At 41.9% G+C, this 22,861-nt stretch overlaps 1 protein-coding gene across 3 annotated transcripts; it reads left to right on the forward strand.

Moving 5' to 3' along the window:
* Positions 1–3,104: 3,104 nt before the first annotated feature.
* On the forward strand, positions 3,105–22,859 carry LOC138603455 (glutaminase kidney isoform, mitochondrial-like). Of its 3 annotated transcripts, none has more exons than XM_069675239.1 (18): positions 3,105–3,456; positions 10,493–10,589; positions 10,868–10,986; positions 13,366–13,495; positions 13,605–13,684; positions 13,854–14,017; positions 14,838–14,896; positions 17,770–17,802; positions 18,249–18,307; positions 18,515–18,581; positions 18,813–18,863; positions 19,059–19,235; positions 19,329–19,460; positions 19,656–19,748; positions 19,870–19,931; positions 20,032–20,108; positions 20,200–20,263; positions 20,421–22,859. In XM_069675239.1, the coding sequence occupies exons 1-18, from the start codon at positions 3,185–3,187 to the stop codon at positions 20,566–20,568; spliced, it is 1,884 nt and encodes a 627-aa protein (XP_069531340.1). In that variant the 5' UTR covers positions 3,105–3,184; the 3' UTR covers positions 20,569–22,859. The 3 variants fall into 3 exon arrangements, with proteins under 3 accessions (XP_069531340.1, XP_069531341.1, XP_069531344.1); XM_069675240.1 differs by having other exon boundaries at positions 10,496–10,589; XM_069675243.1 differs by having other exon boundaries at positions 10,499–10,589.
* The last annotated feature ends 2 nt before the right edge of the window (positions 22,860–22,861 follow it).

Below are 22,861 nucleotides of genomic sequence, written 5' to 3' on the forward strand. Positions count from 1 at the left end.
GCACACTAACGTCCGCCCCTCCCCTCCCTGTCCTCCTCCTCCTCCAGTGCAAGTCACTGATGATGATGTGTTGCTGTGGCAACGGCTGGAGGTGGGCGGCTCCACGGGCGGTGGGCGGAAGCCAGCCGCTAAGCAGCGTGGGAGGGATCTGCCGAGCGCACCCATCACCCTCGTTTGAAAGGAGCAGGAAGCTGACTGCTTTTGAGAAGGTGTGGGTGTCGGTGAATTATCGCCTCTCCTCCCTGCAGCTTCGTTAGGGATCGCCTTGTTTGTCTCCTTCCTTCCTTTGTTTTCTGCTTCACTGCTGCATGCAGGGAAAATGCAGCTGCTCAGGGGGATTTCTGCACAGAATTAAACTTTGAGAGCTGCTATAGTTTGAAAAAGTGTTTTACACTTCAACTGTTCTTTAAATGACTTTTTTTTAGATTTGATTTTTTTTAGATTTACGTTGTACCAAAGGTCTCTGAAGAAACTAAAGGTTAGGCAAGTTCAGGGATAAAGTAGTCGAATAGCAAAGGGTTACTTTGATTGAAAAACACAAAGTTTAAGGTAGATATATAAACAGTATAAGAGAGATATAGATACCATTGTCCATGCTTCTGTGTCTCTGGAAATGAACATTTGCATGCAGTCGACTACAAGTGGACTGTCAACCACATCCATGAAGCTGGAAAAGAGAAAGCTAGAATATGAATCTAAACAGCACAGGTACACATGGAGGCAAAAATGATGAGGAACAACCTTTGGAAAGGCTCCCGTGTCATGTCGGATGTATGGAATGTTTGATGATTGGAACGTTGAGTGTATGGATGTATGACATGTTGGACATGTGTGAAACAATATATGCAAAAGAAAATTCGACAAAGTTGATAATATTCACCAAACTTAGGGCCTGAAAAAATACGCCTCCGTTTAAACAAAAAGTTTATTCCCAAAGTTTGCTTCCATTCAGCCACAGGAGCGTTAGTGAAGTCCAGATCAGACGCCTCTCGCTCACTGTTGTGCAGGCGAGTTTTTATCTTCCACTGCAAACTAAAGAATCTAATCTGTTCAGTTATTGGATAACATGCTTTGTCCAAACACTTTTGGCCATGCAGGAAACAAAAACCAGGCTAAAGGTTAGGTGCTATGTGAGGAAAGCAGTCATTCATCTACTGCAAAAAAGGGATTTTATGAATGGAAATGTGGATTCCTGTAAAATAACCTACAAGAATATTTTTTGTTGGAATTTCCCTTTAACTGTAGACGTGATTGCTTGGAAATGTGAGCCACAGACTTTGGGTTTCTTCCACCGATTCAGTCCAAATTCATGAATGTTTCATGTTCCCAGCGAAGCTTTATTAGTCAGCATGAATTTGTTTGTTTTATCCTCCTTGGAGCTCCTGGTGGGTGGAGTTTACAGAGACTCAGATAAAGTCAGATAAAAGTTGGGAGCCACAGAAAAATAAACTTACAAAATACTTTCCAGTGAGTAATCTCTTTTGTAGGTCAGTATTTTATGCTGGGTGTCAAACTCCACCCACCCAGGCCGTGAAAGAGGTCAGAACAAACATTACCATGCTGTCTGACTCAGGTCTTATACAGTAACACATTAAATAACACATTAAAGCCTCCAAGTAAGAATTTGTTTTTGCCAGCATAGAAGGAATTTGCTTTTGACACATTACTTAAATTGTATGAAAAATGGTTCTTAAAATAAGTCATAAAAATGTAATTGTGTACACGGCTTCCCCAGAGACAAAAACAAAGCTCCAATCATGCAATAAAACAAAAATAGCCCAATTCCACCTTCATATCTTAAAAATGCTGAATTATAATTGATCACTGCCTGTTTTTTAGTGGCAGACATTTCTTTGTGATCTATTGTTGGCCTGTTGCCTGTAGACTAATTAGGAATCATTTCCAGCCACGAGAGGGCGCTGTTACTGTTCTGTGAAGGACAGAGGCCGCCATCTGCTGAGAAACCACAGTCTGAACATGTGCAGTACCAAAATAAATCAAACGGTGTCACACAAAGACAAGACATTACAATATGCATCTCTATGAGCTGATTTTTATTGCCTTTAAAGCACTTTATTTCTTACTGCTGTGCACAAAAACATACATGTCCCTGTTCTGTGCCTGCAGCATCATGATGAAATCATTATACAGGTTGATAAAGTGACAGCAGGAAAGTTTGAGGGTGGAAGTTGGACTTGAAATGTCAAAGGTTTCGACCTCCCCCCTCTTATCTGTGTCTTTATATATATACCATCTGAACTTATTCAAACTGAGCGAGCATGTGGACAGCTGTATGTTTATTTTTAACCCCTTTTTAAATTAGATTTAACACAACACATAGAGTACACAAAGAGGCCTTGACAACAGAGTTCCATGTACAATTGCTACAAAAGGATAAAAAGAAAACCAACAATTGCAAGAGATAAACTATTCCCAATAATAGAACATGAATATTGGAATCTAAAATAGACACACAGTAGAAAATATTTAAAACACAGATAAAGACTGTGACTAAGAAAGAAGTTGTGATTTAAACTTATTTCCAGTATTTGACACCACTTAGGCACACCCTGTATCATGTATTAAGAAACTTACACTATCATGTACATGACATGTTCAGGCAAAAAAGTATATTATGCAACTTTACGGATTGTATCACTATAACATTATGTAGTAGACTACTAAACTGGAGCGTATCTGTCTTACAGCCTACTTTTCTTTGGTGTTTCCTCTTTACACTATAATATAGGATTGTTTTGATTCAGGTATGTCAAACACAAACTGTTATAAAGAGGAAAACTGTAGTTTAAAACACTATAAAAGTAAGAAAGTGTTTATTATCGCTGTAAATTGTTCGCCAACTATCAAAAGTGATGGAGATAAATGATCATAAACATGACCTCCACGGGTCAAACAGTAGGCGAGACAGTTCTGATGATTGACAGAGCTCTTGACCAATCAGGGGTTGTTATGCGTTATCATAGTCCAATCAAAATCCTCGCGGCGTGTAAGGTAGGTTGTATCCCAGCGAGGAAAATTTTCTGTTGTTGAGTCACCAGGAAAACCGTTACTCGACCGAGAAAGCCGACACACTCACCGGGACAACCGCTCTTTGCTTCTCCAGATTTCTTCACACGGCCTCACTGTTGTTACAACATCGGATACTCTTCTCGACGGGGTTGAAATGTTACATTTTCGGTCAACGGTAGCGCTCAAGGAGTTATTTCAAACCCAGCTGAAGCGTCCGTTGGCAGGTAGAGTTGGTGTTAAAGCGGCACCTGCGACTGCCGCCTGCTTCAGCACCGTTAGTTTGGATGGGAGGTCGCCGGGCAGAGGGAGGGCATTTGCCGGGGGGAGAGCCCCGCCGCAACACTTCACCAGGAGGCATGGAGTGAGAGGATTCTGCTCCAAGGGTGATGGACAAAATGAAGCCGGCAAGGATTCTGCAGCGGAGAAGTGAGTAACGTTATCCCTGGTCTGTAGGGGGATGTTAGCCGCTAGCTTAACGGTAGGCCGAACTTAATAGGAAAAAATAGCAATTTACTGCAGCGACTATAGAGGATGGCCGATTGTGATGAAACCTGCCAACCATTCCTTTAAGTTTATTTTTTATGGAAATATGTTTACAATTCCTCCAAAAAATGATGCCGAATCAATGACTGGCTCTTAGTATTTTTGGCAACTAAAATTTTATCTTTTGTGTTCATGTCTTCCATCTACAATCAGGCCTATTTTAAGCAGTAGATATTTACAACGGAGTTCTGCATTGAGGGTCTACAAACGCATCACGCAAAGGGGCTAGCTGTTACCTAGCTAGCTCAAATGCTGCTCCTGTTTGAATGACGAATTAGTAAGTAAGCTAATGGGTAAGGAGGCTATAGTTAGGGTTTAAGCTAATTTGGTTGGTCAGGTCTGTGTTGGAGGGGACAGCCAGCCAGAAGCAACCGGTGACATTCCGTTCACCCCTGGGTTCAGTACAGTAAGACCGGTAAACAGCTGCCAACGAGGGCGTGATAGCAAGCTAAGGCAGTTGTTCTAGATGTATGCACTATGGGGCATGTGCTATTCAAAAACATTTAAAGTATGGCATGTAATCATACTTTTCTACAGGGAAAATGTAAAAATCAGCTAAAATTAGGATGTGTCCGGAAATGGAAGCATGTAGTGTGCAGGCAGAAAGATATCGTGACCAGCAGCATCATGCAGCCTCAGCTTTCATCCTGTTAAACTCACTGAGGCATTAAGCTGCTACCAGCTCCTATTGCCTTTGACGATGACATTACAGGTGCAACAAATACAATCTCTGTCTGTGTAACCTAATCAACCATGCAGATGAACAGAGTGTAAACCCAATGTCTAATGAAGGTCAATCATTGAGTGTAGGAATGCAACCTGCAACCTTATTTTCTTTAATCATGGATTGATAATTATTTAGTCAATTATATGACAATCTATCTATCTAAAGCTCCCTTCAGAATGACATAAAGAAAAGTTCAGCAAAACCACAAATGCTTTTTAAATCTAAGAGATAATTTAGATAATATTGATTAAAATATACTTTCAATTAATATTTAATATAACAGACCAATTAGCTACAAATTTCAGCACTAATAGCGTCTGTTTTTGGGTCTGCCTGATGAACAAGACCACACAAATAAGAAGAATGAATGAATGAGACGAGCCTATTGGGAGATTATTACATGCACATTATCAGTGGTTATTCACAGTGTTGCAAGTTGAGCAGATAAGGATGTAATTGAGTCCGTGACAGAGGTGATTGTTCAACAAGCTAAATGAGAGAGTGCTGATAGAGGAGTGAGGATGAGAGTCCTCCTGGTGATCGATCGGATTAGTTAAAGGATTTAATGACCGAAAACGCCAGAACATCACGACTCAGGGTCACTAAGGCCACGCTGGTTCCACTTCAAACCCAGTGACATCAATTAAGATAATGATCCACTTGATTTTGGCAGAGGTAATCTTTGTACAGCAAAACGCTGCATCAAATGCTTGTTACACATTTCCCAGAAAGATGTGCGCCCCTTAAACAATTCCTGCCCAGAAGGGAGAGGAAAGAAAGAGACTCTCTGACGTAGCAGAGCACTGATCATCACGGTATTGTAGCGTGTAGGGTCACAGTTTAGTATTAGAGAACAGTAAACACTAAATATTTATTTGATCAGAATCCAAAATGCAGCTATAGGTTACGTGTTTTTCCATCCAACAGACCAGAACCCAAAATATCCACGGAGCTATCAAATAAGACAAAGAAAAGCAGCAAAGTGTCACATTGAAGAGGCTGAATCCAAAGAATATTCGGCAGTGTTGCCAGAAAAAATTCTGAAACTAGTTTCTGATTATTTTCTGTTATTGATTATCAATAATTTAAAAAAATGGCACAGAAATACCTTCATTTCATTCTGGCCTCTTACTTAGATAAAATCCTTTTTGACAGCGAGATGTCTGGTTGTAAAAATCTCAATATTTACAAGCCAGTTGCTGCCAAATTGCCAATACTTCACTGACAGATACTAAAGATTATTGATTATGTAAAGAGCCCTGGCTGGTCTGTAGTAGCATTTGTATGCTAGCAGCCTCTGGTGTGATGTTATTTGTATGAGATGTAAATCTGAGAGGAACGTGATGCCGTGTTTCCTCTTTTTCTCTGCAAACACTGAAGTATTGACTCAAGCTTCTGCAAGCTGATGAAGTCCTGCTTCACCTTCTTCAACACACATATTTAACAAGCCGGACTGAATGAATCTGGGCTGATAACCTACAATATTTAGCCTTCATATAAGCGTTTGGTTTGCAGACAGGTATTTATTTTAGGAAGAATACATAAAGATGTCAGTTTCTTGCACATAACAGTTTTTCTTCACAACAGGTTTAAACGTGCAGAGCAGCTGTGATACCACCAGCCTGTATCCTCTCCTCTCAGTGTTTCCACAGCAGTAAAATGCCTCATCGCCCCTGCAGGCCGACGTCGTCCCATTTGTTTCCATTCACGGACAATTTGCTAAAGCTGTCGGCCATGTTTAGCAGTCACTTTGCCCAGCTGACTGGTTGTCAGCAACGTCTTGTTTCCCCTGGAGGCTAATCTCTGTTTGAGGGAAGCCTCGGCTCGTTTTGTTAAATAACCACTGTGCAGATTATTGTGTGTGAAACCTTAAACAGGCGACATGCAGGATGAAGCCCAGCGAGAAGCAGAGAGACACTCTGCTGTTGAGGAACACATTGACGATTCATTCAGTTTAAAAGGCTCTGAGTCATCTGATCATGTGAACTGAACTCATAAATAGCATCAGGGTTAAAAGTCACTAAATCAGGCCAGAATAACATGAATACGTGTTAAATGTAAAATCCACAGCGGGCTGTTTGGAGTCCCCGGGGTCCTGACAGCGCTCAGCTCGACTCCAGTCTGTCTGCGAGGGTCCTGAGGCAGTGCTCCGGCTAATAAGGGGTTAAAACTGTTTGTAATGCAGGGGAGCTTATCCCGCCCACATCACTTTTCCTCGTTTTTTGCACCAAAGCCGGGATGCTGGCGTGCTGCCCGGCAGTTGTCAGGGCCTCCAGGAGCAGATGAGTCACTTCGCTCAGATTGATTTGTGCAGCTCCGCCTCTGAACGCTGCCGCTCTAATGTCTGCCTCCACCCTCACCGCCCGTTTGTCAGGACATCTGTGAGGCAGTGAAACCAGCGCCATCGATCGGGTCAGATGACACAGCCGACAACACGGACGACTCAATCAGACATCGGCCTGTCAATACGAACAGCTCCAAACAAATCATAGTTGATTGTCTGCAGTTTATAAAGCTGTTCATCCAAAATTCACTCCAGACAGGAAAAGTTCACTCAGTCTGAACTCTGACCTCAGATCAGCTGTCAGAGCCCTCAGGAGCAGCTGTCTGCTTAGCAGCAGCTATGCTGGGTTGAGCTCCGACCACACCGGTGAAATAACATCCAAACTATTGATGTGTTTGAAGGAGAAAAAACGGATTTCATGTTGAATATTGAAGGAAGAAAGCAGCTGTTAGTGATCTCTTAAATACCTGATTGTTAGAGATGAAATCAATAAGATAAACACATTTAAACAACACAGATTTGCTTTTTTTGAACAGCTGCCTGGTGTGCTTAGTCGGACACGTGTCAAAAACACTCCTTGCAGCATATTTTTAAATCCAGCAGAGTAGCGGGGGGCAGTTAGGAGGGCAAATGACTGTCCGAGGTCAGGTGTAGCATGGAGAGCAATGTGCCTGCTTATTGTGGTTAAGCTCTAGTTAGCTATGAACGCAACACAGTTCATTGCGTGCATGTGATGTGTTCACTGACACAGTAGAAGCAGAGACTGGGGCAAAGAAAACAAACCTGAGAACGTGACATGTATGACCTACAAACAAGCCACAGCTAGCTTCTGCAGCTAGCTCTCTGTCAGCCGAGATGTTTTAACAGAATGCAGATCGTGTTTTAGAGTTTCTTACCTTTGTGGACAAAGTGTGTGCGTGTTGAATTACAGCTGACCTTTTTATAGCGCTCAGGGAGGGAAGCTGGAGCGCTAATGAACGCAGCTGAGGTGGATTAATGAGGTGATACAGAGGCTGGTCCAGATGTTGCAGTGAACACCTCTAACCCGGCGCTCATCATTCTCTCACAGGCCTCGTTAGCTAAACAAGAAGGTTACTCATCGTGTCTTTAACACTGTTTCATACTGAAAAGCTGTTGTATTTACTTTCTGTCACTGTGAGCTTTAAATGACTTTCCTGTGTAGAGATGATGAGATCCCTTTTTATGTTATTTTAATGTTACTGCAGCAACTCAGAAATATAATTATAACCAAGGTTGAGGTTTATTTTTAGTAACAGACCTACTTAACATGTCGTTTTTCTCCTCCAGGGTTCAGTGTGAAAAAGTGCATTTTCTGATTCTTTCATTTAACAAATGTTTTTCTCAGGTTTATGTTACATTCGCAGCTCTTTAATACTTCTCACCATTTATTTCTGTTTCTCTTGTTAATGTGTTGTTGCTGTATTCATACGTATGTTTAAACTGAATAATCTGAATATTTGTGTACATTTTGTTTATTTGTCACAGTAGTATCAGTATGTTTGCAGTTTCACATGACTGCTTACCGTTGCATTGCTCTGCTGATGTGTTCATACTGTACTACTGTTACTAATTCAGTATTATTCCCTCTGCACACTCTCTCCCTCTTGTTGATCTGCTTGCTTTGCATTTGTAAGTATGTTTCTATTTTTATTTTAGTTTTAGTTTTCCTTTTTTGAACCTGTTTCCAGTAGAAGTAGAGGTTTTCTGCAGTAAGCCGAACAAACCGCTTTTACCTTGAAATGACTTCACTTCCTCCCAGCGGCTGCGCTTGAATCCCCTCCCCTCTACCTCACCCGTCTCCCTCCCTCCTCACACACACTCTCTGATGTGTATTCTTCCTCACCAGCAGGCATCAACCTTTGTTTGTAAGGGCAGAGCTAACAAGCAGAAAAAAGTTTCTGGTTCTGATGAAAATAATTCTTAACAAAATGCTGCGTTCCACTTACAAGTTGGAAAGTCAGAAATGTAGATTTCCTGCTTGGAGAAACTTCTTCTCTTGTCTGTTAAAGTCTGAAATTCCAACCAAAGGTTCAAAGGTCATAGATATCATAGTGTAATTAATTCAAGTTAAATAAAGCCTGACAAGAATCTCTTTTTGGCGCCTGGGGAAATCTTAATTTTCTGCCTTCTGACCCTGAGTGGAACTGTCAGTGTAGATAATGACGTCTAAATTACAGGAGACTTGGTCCCAGTGTTTCCTTTGTATTATTCTGCAGCAGGGGGGTCTGGGGGGGGGGAGGCCAATCATGGTTGTAGTGCAAGTTGTTGAGTCACAAAAAAAGCACACACAAATTTGGGCTTCTGTTACCTGCTGCTGAAAACATCCAGAGGAAACCCTGTCAACGCCGAGTCCGACGTTACAAACTGGTAGATTTCTGCTCTTGTGTCTCCAAAGGTGCAAACGCAGCTTTTTATCTGGTTGGCTGCTGCGAGGAGCAACCAAAGCTTACCTTCAGACATCCTCTCCTTGCACACAGGCCCATGCCCCATGAAGCATTGCAGGACAGAGTGCACCTGGGCACCCAGAGCGTTGCATAGATTCAATTTGGTGTTGATATGAATCATAGCAGAGAGCCTGCTGTGAGTGGTCGCCCCGTCTGCCTCCTGACACGCTACTAACTTTCCTCCCAGAGATGACTTGGTGTGGAGCGCTGCTTAGAATACCAGCCAGGCTGATGGTAGATTACAACATCATCAAACACTGCAAAGATTATATAATGACCTCCAAAGTTATTATTGCTGCAAATTAGAGGATCACAGCAGCACAGAGAATGGGGAAAACACATGTTGGAAAACATAGTTTAAATATGAGTCTGAGCTGCAGCACTGTGGGATAGCAACCAGAATACATTATGAAAATCTCGTGCAAAGTGTTTATAATACACAATAGGAAGCTTGTTAGCATGTTAGCAGAGGACACAACAACACGTGTGTTTGTGTCAAGTATTGAAAAGTGTCCAGCATTTTCTTAGTTATTTAACACAGTTGCCTTCAGAAGAGAGAAAACTGAATCAAACATGCTTTAACAGAGCTTAAACATTTGACAGAGTAGTGTTCAGTGAAAAGAAGAATTGAAATACGTAGACCTTTGGTAACACTGTGATCTCGTTAAGAGACAGATTTCAGGCTTTTTAACAGCCACCATGCAGACTGTACAGTCATTGAGTTGGAGACTGGTGGTCGTTTCTCAGCCACCAAAAAACACGGCACTAATGTGCCAGGAGGTTTGGCAAGCTTCCCCGTCACAGCTGCAGCAGTTAAGACCCAGTCAGCACAATTCACAGATCGTGGATTTATTCGGATGAATTGCTCTGACATGTCATCCTCTCAGTGTGGACCAAGACGCCTGTAAGGCAGCGTAAACCTCTCTCTCAGGTTGATTTATTTGTCTTGAAATGTTTGCTCTCTGTGCTGCTGCCGTCCCCAGGATTTACTCAAACTAAAGCAGGATAAATTTAGGTCATATTCATAATCATAAATTCCTTTGGTTTTCGTTTCATTCTGGGTCACAGGGTTTGGATTTACACTCCTGGGCTAAAAAAATATGCAGTGAGTTCTTTGGTTAGCTTACATGCTAATCAGCTTTTTAAACACATGGCTGGTATTCTAGCAAAGTAGAGTTTACATTACAGTGGCCTTATGTCAGCATGTTGTCCCATGGAAAAGAACACATACAGTCTTTTCCACAGGTTAACACGCTGACCTAAGGTAATGATTTCCAGAGCAGTACTGCAGGTATTATTCACAGCTTCTCCTTGCAGTCCAAAAGCTTCTTTCTCCTTCCTCCGCTGCAGTTTCCCCTCCATGTTTTCGCCACAGCGGGCCCCACTGTCCAGTTATTTTCTCACTTTTCTGTCTGTGTGTCTTTTTATTTTCCTCTCCTGCAGGAGAAGGAAGGCAGGCATCCTGCCCAGTCTGGAGGACCTGCTCTTCTACACCATCGCAGAGGGCCAGGAAAAAATCCCTGCACACAAATTCACCACAGTGAGTCCTCAGAACAGAACATCAGCGAGGATTTCTGTTTCAGTGCGCATTACTTTTTGTAGGATTGACAAATATAAAACAAATAACGAGCAGCTACACTGTAGAACCACAGGTAGGCAGTGAATCAGCGCTCCTCCTTGTAGATGTCTCCCTGGTTGAATTATGAGCAGGATGACTCCTCTCGTAAGCCTCTTCAGGAGCCTCAGTTCACGGCTTGTAGCTTTATTGATTTGCTTTCAGGCTGCCTTAATCAAAATGTCTCCTTCCTCTCTGTTCAGGCTCTTAAAGCCACGGGGCTTCGCACAGGAGACCCACGGCTGAAGGAATGTATGGAGATGCTGAAGGTGACCTTAAAGACGACCTCTGACGGAGCACTGGACAGACACCTCTTCAAAAAGTAGGTTTTTATAAAGGATTTATCTTATGACCAGAGAGATATAGTTTAGCATTTTAATGCCTTACTGTAATAAAATGTGCAGCCTGATCTGATGCTATAGGAGAGGAAGAAGTAGTTTATTCGTGCACTTCTTTCAGAATGTAAAATGAGTGGAAATACGACATTGCTCAGAGGCCTGGAAGCTCTTTAGCAAAGCTATAAAGCCTCTTAGAAGATGTCCCACAAATCTGAATATAAGCACAAGTACAACAAATGTTTGTCAGTCGTAGCTGGTGGTCTCTCTAAATAACTTCCTGCTTCCTGTTCCACCTTTATCATCAGCATCAATCATTCATCAGAGTCGATCACAAGAATTATTAATGCTGGTCAGAGTCCTCTACTCTGCCCTGCAGCGGAACAGGGTCACTGCACGTCATTAATTATTCACCACTCCTCAGTTTGTGCGTCATCGTACGTCAACGTCATGTTTTCAGGTTTCCAGCTGGATTCTTTAAAGAGCACGGTGAGTGCAGGAAAACAGGACACGGGAAAAATGTGATCAGGTTATCTTTAATGAAACTCCAAGAACCTTTAAAATGAATACACAACATAACAGAAAAATATCAATTACGTTAATTACAGATAACAAGGCTCCAAAACACTTCCTGCATCATCTCAACATCCGGTTCTGATTCAAACATTTGCTGAAGATGATGTCTAATGACAGATGAGTGGTGTGTGTGGTGCAACTAATGAAAGAGGTCAAAGAACGTCTGCTTAATTACACACATGTGGCTGAGTGACATTCTAAGCTGCTGACAGAATGACCTTTCACAAAGGTCAAATCATTTACATCTGGATTGTGTGTTAAAATACTTCATTTTTCATAGTTTAAACAGAACTTTACTCACTTTATGGATAATTTAAAAACAGCAAACAATCAATGCAGCGGGACCAGACACATCACTGCTGCTGACCTGAGTGACATCACTTGAGGACGATTATCCAAAGAGTACAAAAATAGTTTATGTTTTTCACAGACAGAAGCCAGGAAGTTAAAAAGTCGCTTTAATTAAATAAAATGTTTTTAAAACACTGAGACGAGAAGCTCGAGTGTTTTTTAGCTCCACAAGCTGCTGTGAAACCAAAGTTAGAAACAAAGAAGCAGTGTGGAATGAAAGTATTATTAGCCCCTCCTCACTCCCCTGTACAGTATCACGGCTGCTGTTTGACCCCTCCTGAGGAAACGGTGCTGAGGCAGAACTGTGTGACAGCTTGGGGAGCAGCGGCGTGGTGAGTCGGGGCATATGATGCTCACCAGGGAGCTGATTCCTCAGCGAGCAGACCCCAGCACTGCAGCTCCTGGCGGGGATCCATCACATCACCTCCCCAGGCTTATTTATAGAGCCTGGCCTCAGAGGGAGGCACGTGAGCGGGAGCTAGAGTGTGGCGTGTGTTTGCTCTGCAGGGTTCCCATGCTACAGGGATTAGACAGTTTGATGCAGCGAGATAGCTGAGCCACAAATCTCTCTGTCAGCAGAGCGACACAGCTTCCACCTCAAGATTTATTATGTGGAGTCATGTGTTTACTATCTGTGCTCCTAAATCTCTGCGATTAAAAGGATCAGGACTAAATCTGGAAGCCAAGACAACATTTAGGAGAAAGATTGGTTTACTTTTACACTGACTTGGACCAGACATGGCGCAGAATAAAATGTTTGCATATTTAAAATGTGTTTTAGAGTCTCAGTGTTTATTCTTGCCCCCTGCCATTTGCGATCCAGGAAAAATCATTTCCAAGCAGTGCAGCGGCTGCAGTGAAAGCATACAGTTTGGTTAAACAGAAGTGCAGAAATCCTCCCAACAAACGCTCGTTTATTAAAGTCACACTCAGATTTTAGCCCTGAAGTAAAGGCACTGAACCAGAAAAGCAAACTGGTTCCCTTAAGACAACTAAATACATGATATTTAAGTCCTGCAGCAGATGTCTCACAGTGGCAGCTGGTGTGTGAAGAAATGGACCAGTTCAGCTAGCTAGATTCACGGCACTGCAGAGTCTGAAGCCTGTAGCTTTAAGCTTTCTCAGGCATGTTTTTGTGTTTGTTGTATTTTGGCTCGTCAGACTCATCTTTCTGTATTAGAATCTGCTTTACAGCCGCTTCCTCCCTCTTTGTGCTAACAGACAGACACTCGGTGTCCCAGTATTTATCAGTGAACACAAGATGAAAATGAACATGTTTAATGGTTCATTTTGTGCATTACAATTTGTTTAAAAACCTGAATATAATTTTTGTGTGATGGGAACCTTTCCTCTGATTGTTACGTGCAAACTTGTCCAGGAAAGACGTCTCCACTGAGTGACGGGTAAAGGTTAAACTGCTGAATTGTCTCCTGTCTTAGATGTGTCCAGAGCAACATCGTGCTGCTCACTCAGGCCTTCAGGAAGAAGTTTGTCATCCCAGACTTCCAGTCCTTCAGCGCCCACATCGACGAACTCTATGACACGGCTAAAACCATGTCTGGAGGGCAGGTGAGCGAGGGCTACGAAGATGATGGAGCCATTAAAAAGAATACTTTACTACATAAAAAGGCCATACACCTGACTGTTATATCAATTTGTGTGTTTTGTCCTGCTGTAGGTGGCGGACTACATTCCCCAGCTGGCCCGTTTCAGCCCAGACCTGTGGGCCGTCGCCCTGTGCACCGTCGATGGACAGAGGTACAACTAAAAGAATATTTCATGCAGACTACTTTCAGTGTCTGACATCAGCTTGAGGACAACCTTTGACATTTGCAGCAGGAATTAAAATACACCTCAAGCAGTTTAACTCAATTTTTACCCCAAACCATTTGTAAACACCAGAACTGTAAATCTTTGTCTGTCTCAGGCACACCGTCGGCGACACAAAGGTCCCTTTCTGCCTGCAGTCGTGCGTGAAGCCGCTGAAATACGCCATCGCCGTTCACGATCACGGCACCGAATATGTGCACCGCTTCATCGGCAAAGAGCCGAGCGGTCTGCGGTTCAACAAGCTCTTTCTGAACGAGGATGGTAAGAGGAAACACACACACACACACACACACACACACACACACACACCTGCTCCTCTGTGTTTGCATCATGAGTCAGCCAGCTGTGGTTGAGTTTTCTCTCTGGGTTCACACTTTCACTGTAAGAGGATCCATCTCCAGGCCCGGTTGCTATGGAACTGTGATGAATTGTTAATGAAAGGTTGCAGCCTCGCAGCAGAATAAAACAGAACGGCCAGTGTGTAACAGAGAGTGAATATAACCTTGAAATACGACAAGCTGCTGGCACGTGGCTCGGTCAAAACCAGCCAGCCCCGGGCAGCAGAGACAATGAGGCTCTTATAGTTACCAGAGACATCTAGACAGCAGGTCTGCAAGCTACATCTGAATCCTGGTAGATATTATGCATTGTTGTAAAAGTCTTCATTATTACCCATCAGCCTGTTAGTCAGTTCTCTCTATGTGTGAAAATGATTGTAATGGAGTGTGGGGAAGTTTCCTCTCTTTGTTGTTACCTAACAGAGCTGTCAGACGACCTTTTCCAGCTGTTTATTTTCATTTATTTATTTTTTTAACAATGTCCTGGCTGTCCGGTTGCATAAGCAGATTAAAACCCAGAGGGGAAGCACACTGTGTTACCATGTGTTATTATATGATGTAGTTACCCGCCTATTTATAGTCATGACTCATGCATAGGTTCATGCTGAAGTATTTTAACATGCAGCATAAAAATGATGCTAAATGACCATTTTATTTTTTGTAACACATTTTTGTGACTTCGGATTCTCCGGTCCTGTACAGTCTGTCGCACTCTCAAACATCTTGTGTCTTCTCTCCTGCAGATAAACCCCACAACCCCATGGTTAATGCTGGTGCTATCGTCTGTACCTCCCTGATCAAGGTAAGCTGCGTTTCCACACACCATCATAATACTACGTTTAGTTATTTAGAAACTATTTAAAATGTTATTATTATTAAAACCCTAAAACCATGAAACATTTAAGACTTTAAAAAGTTGTTTTCAGATTGTGAGAGATGTTTTTGTCTCAAAGACGTATATTCTGAATATCTGAGGTGTAGAGAGTCCAACCAAGTTGCGTCCAAAGAGAGAGAGTATGAAACAGAATTATAATCGTCATGTTTCCGGCAGATTACTGTATCCGGGGCAGATTAAGGTTACAGATAATCAGGCTGAAAGGGGATTTGGTTGAAAGCAGCCATCACTCTGATACACTGTGCACACACACTCACACACACACACACACACAAATACACAAACCCAGTTTACAGAGCGGGGAGAGATGGAGAGCAGCTCTCCCACCTGAATGTTTAATTTCCTCCTCTGAGCTTCACACACACACACACACACACAGGGACGTCTCTGTTAGGAACACAGGAGCACCACCTGCTGATTTTAGTCTCAAATTAAACCTGAAAACTCTCCGTGACTCTGACTCTGTCTGTCCGCGAGCAGCCGGTGAGGATCGTTAGGGTCTCCCTGTAGGATGAAGAGCAGTTTAATTACACTGACATGATCCACAGGACATTTTTAACTCTCCCCTGTGCTGTTAATTAAGTGTAAGCAGCTGTTGAACGAGTTTTATTTGAGAGGAACATCAGATACTACTCACCGCCCTTCAGTGTGTCAGGACACAAACTGTATCTGTATACAACCAGCCTGCACTCTTTAACAAAGTATTATCAAAATAGATGTAAGAAAACGTATTTGGTTGGCACAGAACCCAGCGAACATGTATCGTCCATAAATATGTCAATCATGCTCTAAAGGAGTTAAAGGTTAAACTAGCTGTTTTATTTATTCTCACACAACACCAGCTGTGCATAAAGTGTATGGATGAGCAGAGGAATCATCCTGTGTCATTTCTTGTTCACATCATGTGGGAATGATGGTATGAACAGATTCTGGGCTCTAAAGATAACTCTAAAGATTGAAGTTTTATCAGCTACAACAAAGTAAGGTGTGCATTGATTCTGTGGATCATTCCTGTATGATGTGACAGCTGTCAGCCAATCCCTTTCTCCCTTTGAATCCTTGTTGAGATTTGTGTAGATGAAGGTTGAATCTATCGTGGGGATGATAAATCAGGGACTGTGCATGCGCCTCCCCTCCTCTCTTTATGATCTAGATCTACACTTCAATACCCTCATTGCAATGTACCTTTTCAAGGCTCGTTGTGTGGTTTTATGTGTTGTTGCATATTTTACAGCATTAGGATCTTTGGGAAATTATGACCACTGCAACAGGTCAATGACGTTGGTAATTTTTCCTTTTTAATTATTTTCCCCTCTTTTGTCTGGATTTGTGAGAAGCTTTAGCCTTCACATGGCTGTTTATGAATGTTTCAGTGTTTCAGCTTTTATACTTTTCACCTGCATTTTCCAACTCTGTTTATACGTCCGGATTATAAACAGTACAGCTATGACTCAACTCAAACACTGGTTTTAAATCATGCTCCATTCTTCTGTAGATTTTAAGTTGATCATTTGGTTTGTCTCAGTCAGTCAGTGCAGATGCATCCATCTGAGTTACTCCTCTTAACTCCAGCCTTTGTTCTTTTAAACTTTGGCTACAACATCTTTTCCTCAGTAGTAGATAAAACCCAAACTGTGCATTCACACTGCAAGCTACTGTTCATACTCTGACTGATGAGTGGCCAGAACCCAGTTTAGCCCTTTTATTGACTTTTATTGTGAAAATATAAACGTCAAAATAATAGTTGCATGTTAGCAGGGCCTCAGTAGAGTCTCCTCTGTCTTTGTATTATTGTTAGCCATGCTGTTTATAATATTAATTAGCCTTAATGTTTTACATGAGAGAGACTTTTTATCCAATGCACAAACAAATGAAAGTGTCAATGTACACTAACGTAACCTGATCATTGAATAGAGACTAAATGTTGTATTTCAACTATTGAAAAAAAGAGCTGATTAAAGTAAAAATAGAAGAAATAGAGCAATTAATATGTGTGAAGCTCAAAAAACTGCATTTCCCATAATGCATCAAACAGCATCTTTTTGTCAGACGGCCACGACCTTTCAAAATCCCACTTCTTTTGTACTCTACAGCCCCCAGCTTATACATGTCTCCAAACACAAGCTGAGGAAGCCTGACGACATCACAAAACATCGTCAGGGTTATTTTGTCTGACTTTAAAAGAACTACAGAAAACACCTGAGTAAAAAAAATGACATTTGAAATTAGGTGCAGCGCCCCTTCAAGGCGCCTGATTTGTTGACCATGTGACTGGCAGTGTGACTGCAGCCTAAAGTAAACTAACTCACCTGCTGCAGCTTCAAACTTAATAAACACACTCCACATAAACACACCTGTAGACTCGCACTATGTCGATCAATAGTTCCACAGCTAACTTCACTCTGTAGTTAGTTTGATGAACATCAGATCAGCTGATAATTTTTCTTCGATACTTTCATTACAAGTTTTTTCTGTTCTTTTAAAAAACCAGAAGCTGAGTGGATTAACTGTTTTTATTTCACCTCCTCCATCTCCAGCTAGTCTCCCGCCTCTAATCTTAATTCATTGATTGGTTTGATTAGTCACATGACTGATGAGCTCAACCTTTGATTTAAACAGTAGTGATGTAAACTTACACTGATTTCCTGTCTAGTTTAATATAGAGATATGGATGATACAAAGTAGTGCTAATGTCATGAAACAGGTAGCTGTTAGTGTAATGTACAGCTGGAAATATAAGATCAAAATGTGATACTGTCAATGTTCTGCTTGTGTTTCAGCAAGGGGCAAGCAACGCTGAGAAGTTCGATTATGTGAGTATCACTGCGTTTTCCTGATGCTGTGTTTAGAGATGTGCTTTAGTTTAACAAGCTGAAGTGTAGAATCAAATGGACACGAGTCTGAGACGATTCATTAACTTTAAAGTAATATTCCATCGTTGGTGAATAAAATGTCAGAAAAAATGGGAAATATAGTTCAGACTTTCCCAAAGTTCATGATCGCATTAATAACTGTCTAAAACACAAAGATGATGATGATGATGACGAGACGTCAGTGTTGCATGCATCACTTGTTTCTGCTGCCCCCAAGTGGCTGGAACGATCATTCTCTGCATGTTTAAAAGGGAACAGCCAAAGCTCTTCTCTTCTCCATGTTGATATTAAAACAGTCAATTATTTTCTTATAATTTGTGCTGTAAATAAAACTGTAAATTTAGATGGTGTTGATCGGTTCATGAACAATCTTAATGTGGTTTCAGGTCATGAACTTCATGAACAAACTGGCAGGAAACGAGTACGTTGGCTTCAGCAACGCCACGTGAGTACAGAACAAACCGCTGCAGAAATACACTGAAACACTACCGATGTTTTATTGATTTATTGTATACTATCAATATTTAAACACATGAAGTCGATAAGGTGTGCAGAGGAATCCAAGGTCGCTCCGTTCAGTCAGGACAGTTTGAGTTTTATAACCTGAGATAAGTCACGATGTGTAAAGAACAAACCTCTCTGTGTGTCCCAGTTTCCAGTCAGAGCGAGAGTCCGGAGACAGAAACTTTGCCATCGGCTACTACCTGAAGGAGAAGAAGGTAAGGTCAAAGGTCATCTACAGCCCAGAGGAGGAGAGGAGTTTTACATGTTTTATTAACTCTCCCTTTTGTATTTCACTGGAGCTCCATCGGAAGGTTCATCCCATTAGCTCGATTTTTAGCTCGAAGTTATTCTTCTTTTACTTTGTACTTAAAAGCAATGATCTTCTTATTTCAGAGTGTTCCAGAGAAGGCGTCAGATTCACAGTGTTGTTGTTGTTGTTGTTTCAGTGTTTTCCAGAGGGGACAGACATGACCTCCATCCTCGACTTCTACTTTCAGGTAGATTGACCTCAGGACAACTGTGAAAACTGCACTGTAAAAAACACATTATGAGTTCTTTTAATCAGTTGTATTATTTGGTATTCATAAAAAGAAACTCAGATTGTGGCTCTTATAAATACAGATAAAACATAAGGTCTTATTTTGTGTTTGTGTGAATCACAAACCCGTTTGTTTCATGTTCCTCCTGATCAGCTGTGCTCCATCGAGGTGACCTGTGAGAGCGCCAGCGTCATGGCGGCCACTCTGGCCAACGGCGGCTTCTGTCCAATCACAGGCGAGCGCGTGCTGAGCCCAGAGGCCGTGCGAAACACTCTGAGTCTGATGCACTCCTGCGGCATGTACGACTTCTCGGGACAGTTCGCTTTCCACGTCAGTATCTCGTCATCAAACGTCTACACAGCTGCTCTTTATTACGAAGCATTGTGGACTTCCTGTCAACACGTCCTCCTCTTCCTGTTTCAGGTCGGTCTGCCGGCTAAATCCGGGGTCGCCGGTGGGATTCTGCTGGTCGTTCCAAACGTGATGGGCATCATGTGTTGGTCTCCTCCGCTCGACAAACTGGGAAACAGCGTCAGAGGAATCCAGTTCTGCACGGTGATTTTGATTCTCCGCAATTAATTTGAATCTACTCAACTACTCTCATGGACGCCATCTCATCCTTAATAAAACAGATTCATGTTACCCATTATTTGTTGTTGACGGATGCTGATGACTGGAATGAGTGCATAAAACCCAGTCGGTCACAAATGTTGAACAAGCAGTTAAACTGAGGTTGTTCTCTTCCTTCAGGATCTGGTCTCTCTCTGTAACTTTCACAACTATGATAACCTGCGACACTTTGCTAAGAAGCTGGATCCTCGCAGGGAGGGAGGAGACCAGAGGGTGAGTCCCAGCAACATGCTCCTTCATCGGCTTCTAGCCATCCTCCTCCTCCTCCTTTTCCTCCTCATTAAAAAATAGGCTGAGCTTTAAGGTCAGCTTCAATGTGCTTGTTGTGTTTCAGGTGAAGTCCGTGATCAACCTGCTGTTTGCTGCTTACACCGGAGATGTCTCAGCCCTGAGGAGGTAACGCAAATTATTAAATCCTTCAACATCAGCGTTTTTTCTCATCTTGCATCTCACAAATATGAAGTTTCTTGTTCTTGTGTTTTCATTTGTGTTCCAGGTTTGCGTTGTCCTCGATGGACATGGAGCAGAGGGACTACGACTCGAGGACGGCTCTGCATGTGGCAGCTGCTGAAGGTTCACATTCAAGAGATCCTCACTAATGTGTTGATGATTCATTGTGATTTCTGTTTGTGGAACTTCGGATGCGTGTGTTTGTGTGTTTCAGGACACGCAGAGGTTGTTCGCTTCCTGCTGGAGGCCTGTAAAGTCAACGCAGTTCCCAAAGACAGGTAACCATCAAAGAGCAGGAAACGTTGTGCATATTAAGTTGTTGCATTGTTTATGTGGAGCTTATTTTCTGAAGTCTAATTTAAACCAACAAATCCTAATTTACAGATGTACAGTATTTATAATAATAATCCGCTCTGACTGCTCCCTGTGCTACAGGTGGGGAAACACACCGATGGACGAAGCGGTCCACTTCGGCCACCACGACGTCGTGACCATCCTCCGTGATTATCACACCCAGTACAGCCCGCAGGAAACGACCACCGACAAGCAGAGCGCAGAGAAGAACCTGGACGGGATGCTCTGAGGGAGAGAAGAACTTTAATCGAGCTGGACGGTTTGTTCTGAGTGGAGAGAGAAACGTCTTAAATCAGGTCAGAAAGAAGATCTAGAAAACACCACATGTAGGAAACAGTTAGGAACATTAAAACAAACTGTACAGAGGAATTATCCTTTAGAAACGACTTAGAAATCAGTCCCTTCAACACACACCCCTCCAGTGTAAAAGCTCCTCCTCATGTCGTTAGATGTTGTTGGTTTTTGTACTATGTTACTGTTCTCTGAGTGGAGGAACTGTTCTGTTTAATTTCTCCTTCTGTATTTCAACATTGGCTTTGTAGCTTATAGGAAGTAACCAGCCGCCAGTTGAATGCTGGGTAAATTCTGCTGAGGCTGGTGAGTTAAGTGACCCCGTCATTGACTTTTAAATAGTCCATTTTATTTTGAAAAGCTGAAGAGGAAGTAGCAGGTGTAATACTGAGTCTAGATGGTGTTAAAGACCTTCCTCGCTTCATCATCACTACATGGTGGAATGTATCTTCCCCAAACACTTCGGTGTGTTTGTAAGTGTGTGTGTGGTATTTATTTATCTATGTAAGATAAACTGTACATTCATGAGTGTGTGTGTGTGTATGTGTATGTGTGTGTGTGTGTGTGTGTGTGTGTGTGTGTGTGTGTGTGTGTGTTCCCGAGGAGAGGACATATTAGTGTAAATACGTACAGGTGTATAGTTTTAGTTCTGTAGTCTGGTGATCACGAGGTGTGTGAGGTGGATTTTATGAAACTCTGGAGACTGTCAATATTTTCTTTTTTAAATTTAAATTAATATGAACGTTTTTGTTTATTGAACTGTTCAATATTCAGTCTTTAAAGGTGAATATGAGTTAAAAGCTTTGTTTTTTTTTTACCCCAAAAACTGGATTTTATTTTGCACTGTTACACAGAAATATTTGATTATTTTCTTTTTATTATTTAGTTTTATCTTTGGAAAAAATGTAAGCAAGTCAGCCAAAGTTCAGCTTGTTTGTTGTCGTGACAGATTGAAAGAGGTCAGAGGTATCGGGTGTGACACTGCCAGTGCTGAAAGCAGCTCGGATCACAGCAAAGTTTATTTTATTCTTTATTTAGATGGAGGTGTAAGACACCAGAGCTGCACTCAACAACAGAAAAATAGGATTAATCAGCTGTATACATCCAGACTGTGCGGCTGTAATTCAAACTCTTTGTCACTTCTACTGGAGGTCACAACATTTCCAACGATACTGAATTTGAGACAGAAAACGTATTAAAACTGCTCGTTAAAGAGACCCAATATATTTAGCTTCAAAGGCTACATTACAGGAATTAGAGACAAAACTACAGCTGCTGAATTGGCCCAAAATTAATCCAAAATCCAACAAACTCTTCAAAGATCAACCCCAGCGCTCGGATTGGTTATTTCCAGCAGCAATGCTTCCTGGGACACGTAGTTGGCTCCTACATTTGTTGCTATTTGTACCGCAAAATACTCTAAACATCTCTCTGGAATATTTCCACTTTAAAGACACCGACATGTTTTTCTCTGTTGAGTGCGGCTCGTTCTTTCATTAACACTTGAAATAACACGAAAGGTTTACCATGTTTTCTGAAAATCAAGGCTGTGAGAGCAGAAACGTGTTGATTCTGTCGTGTATCACATGAATTCTGATGGTTTGTATGTAAACACGTGTTCCTGCTGAGCACTCAGGACGGTCCAGTTTGATGTACGACAGATTTTAAACACTAAAACCTGAAGTGAAGGAGCTTTATTACGCAGACGGATTGTTTTAATGTGCAGAGGAGTTTGTCTTATGTCTTACTTTCCAGAAGTTTCTTGTAGCGCGTTGGAAGCTTGGATGTTTCTCTGCAGACAAACTGAATCAGGCAATCGACATGTCTGATGAAAACAATCTCCAGTGATTCAGTGCAGAAACATTTCATCCCTCAGGTTGGGATCAGTTCAGTTCAAATGATTTAACAGCTAAAATGATTTAAAAAAAGCACAAAACTTGATCCAAAAGCTGCAATATTTAAAGAGACAATTAGCAATAGAAGTGTAATGATTGTACCTTAAAATCAGCAATATGAGACTAAAACCCGACCCGACCTGCGGCTCCGCTCTCTCTGCTGTTGTCTGTGATATGAAGTTTTCTCTGTGTGCAGCTGCGACTGAAGTTTTCTGAATGTAACGTGTTTGGTGTCGTTCCGTTTCTTCTTCATGTATATTTCTGCTGCGGAGTGTCGCGGGCAGCTCAGATATTTATTCACAGATCAAACATTTAATAAAAGTTATAAAAATACCA

The sequence above is a fragment of the Semicossyphus pulcher genome, unplaced genomic scaffold (assembly GCF_022749685.1).
Source record: "Semicossyphus pulcher isolate SPU_LCO1_2020_fin unplaced genomic scaffold, fSemPul1.0.p SCAF_24, whole genome shotgun sequence".
NCBI classification, from domain to species: Eukaryota; Metazoa; Chordata; class Actinopteri; order Labriformes; family Labridae; genus Semicossyphus; species Semicossyphus pulcher.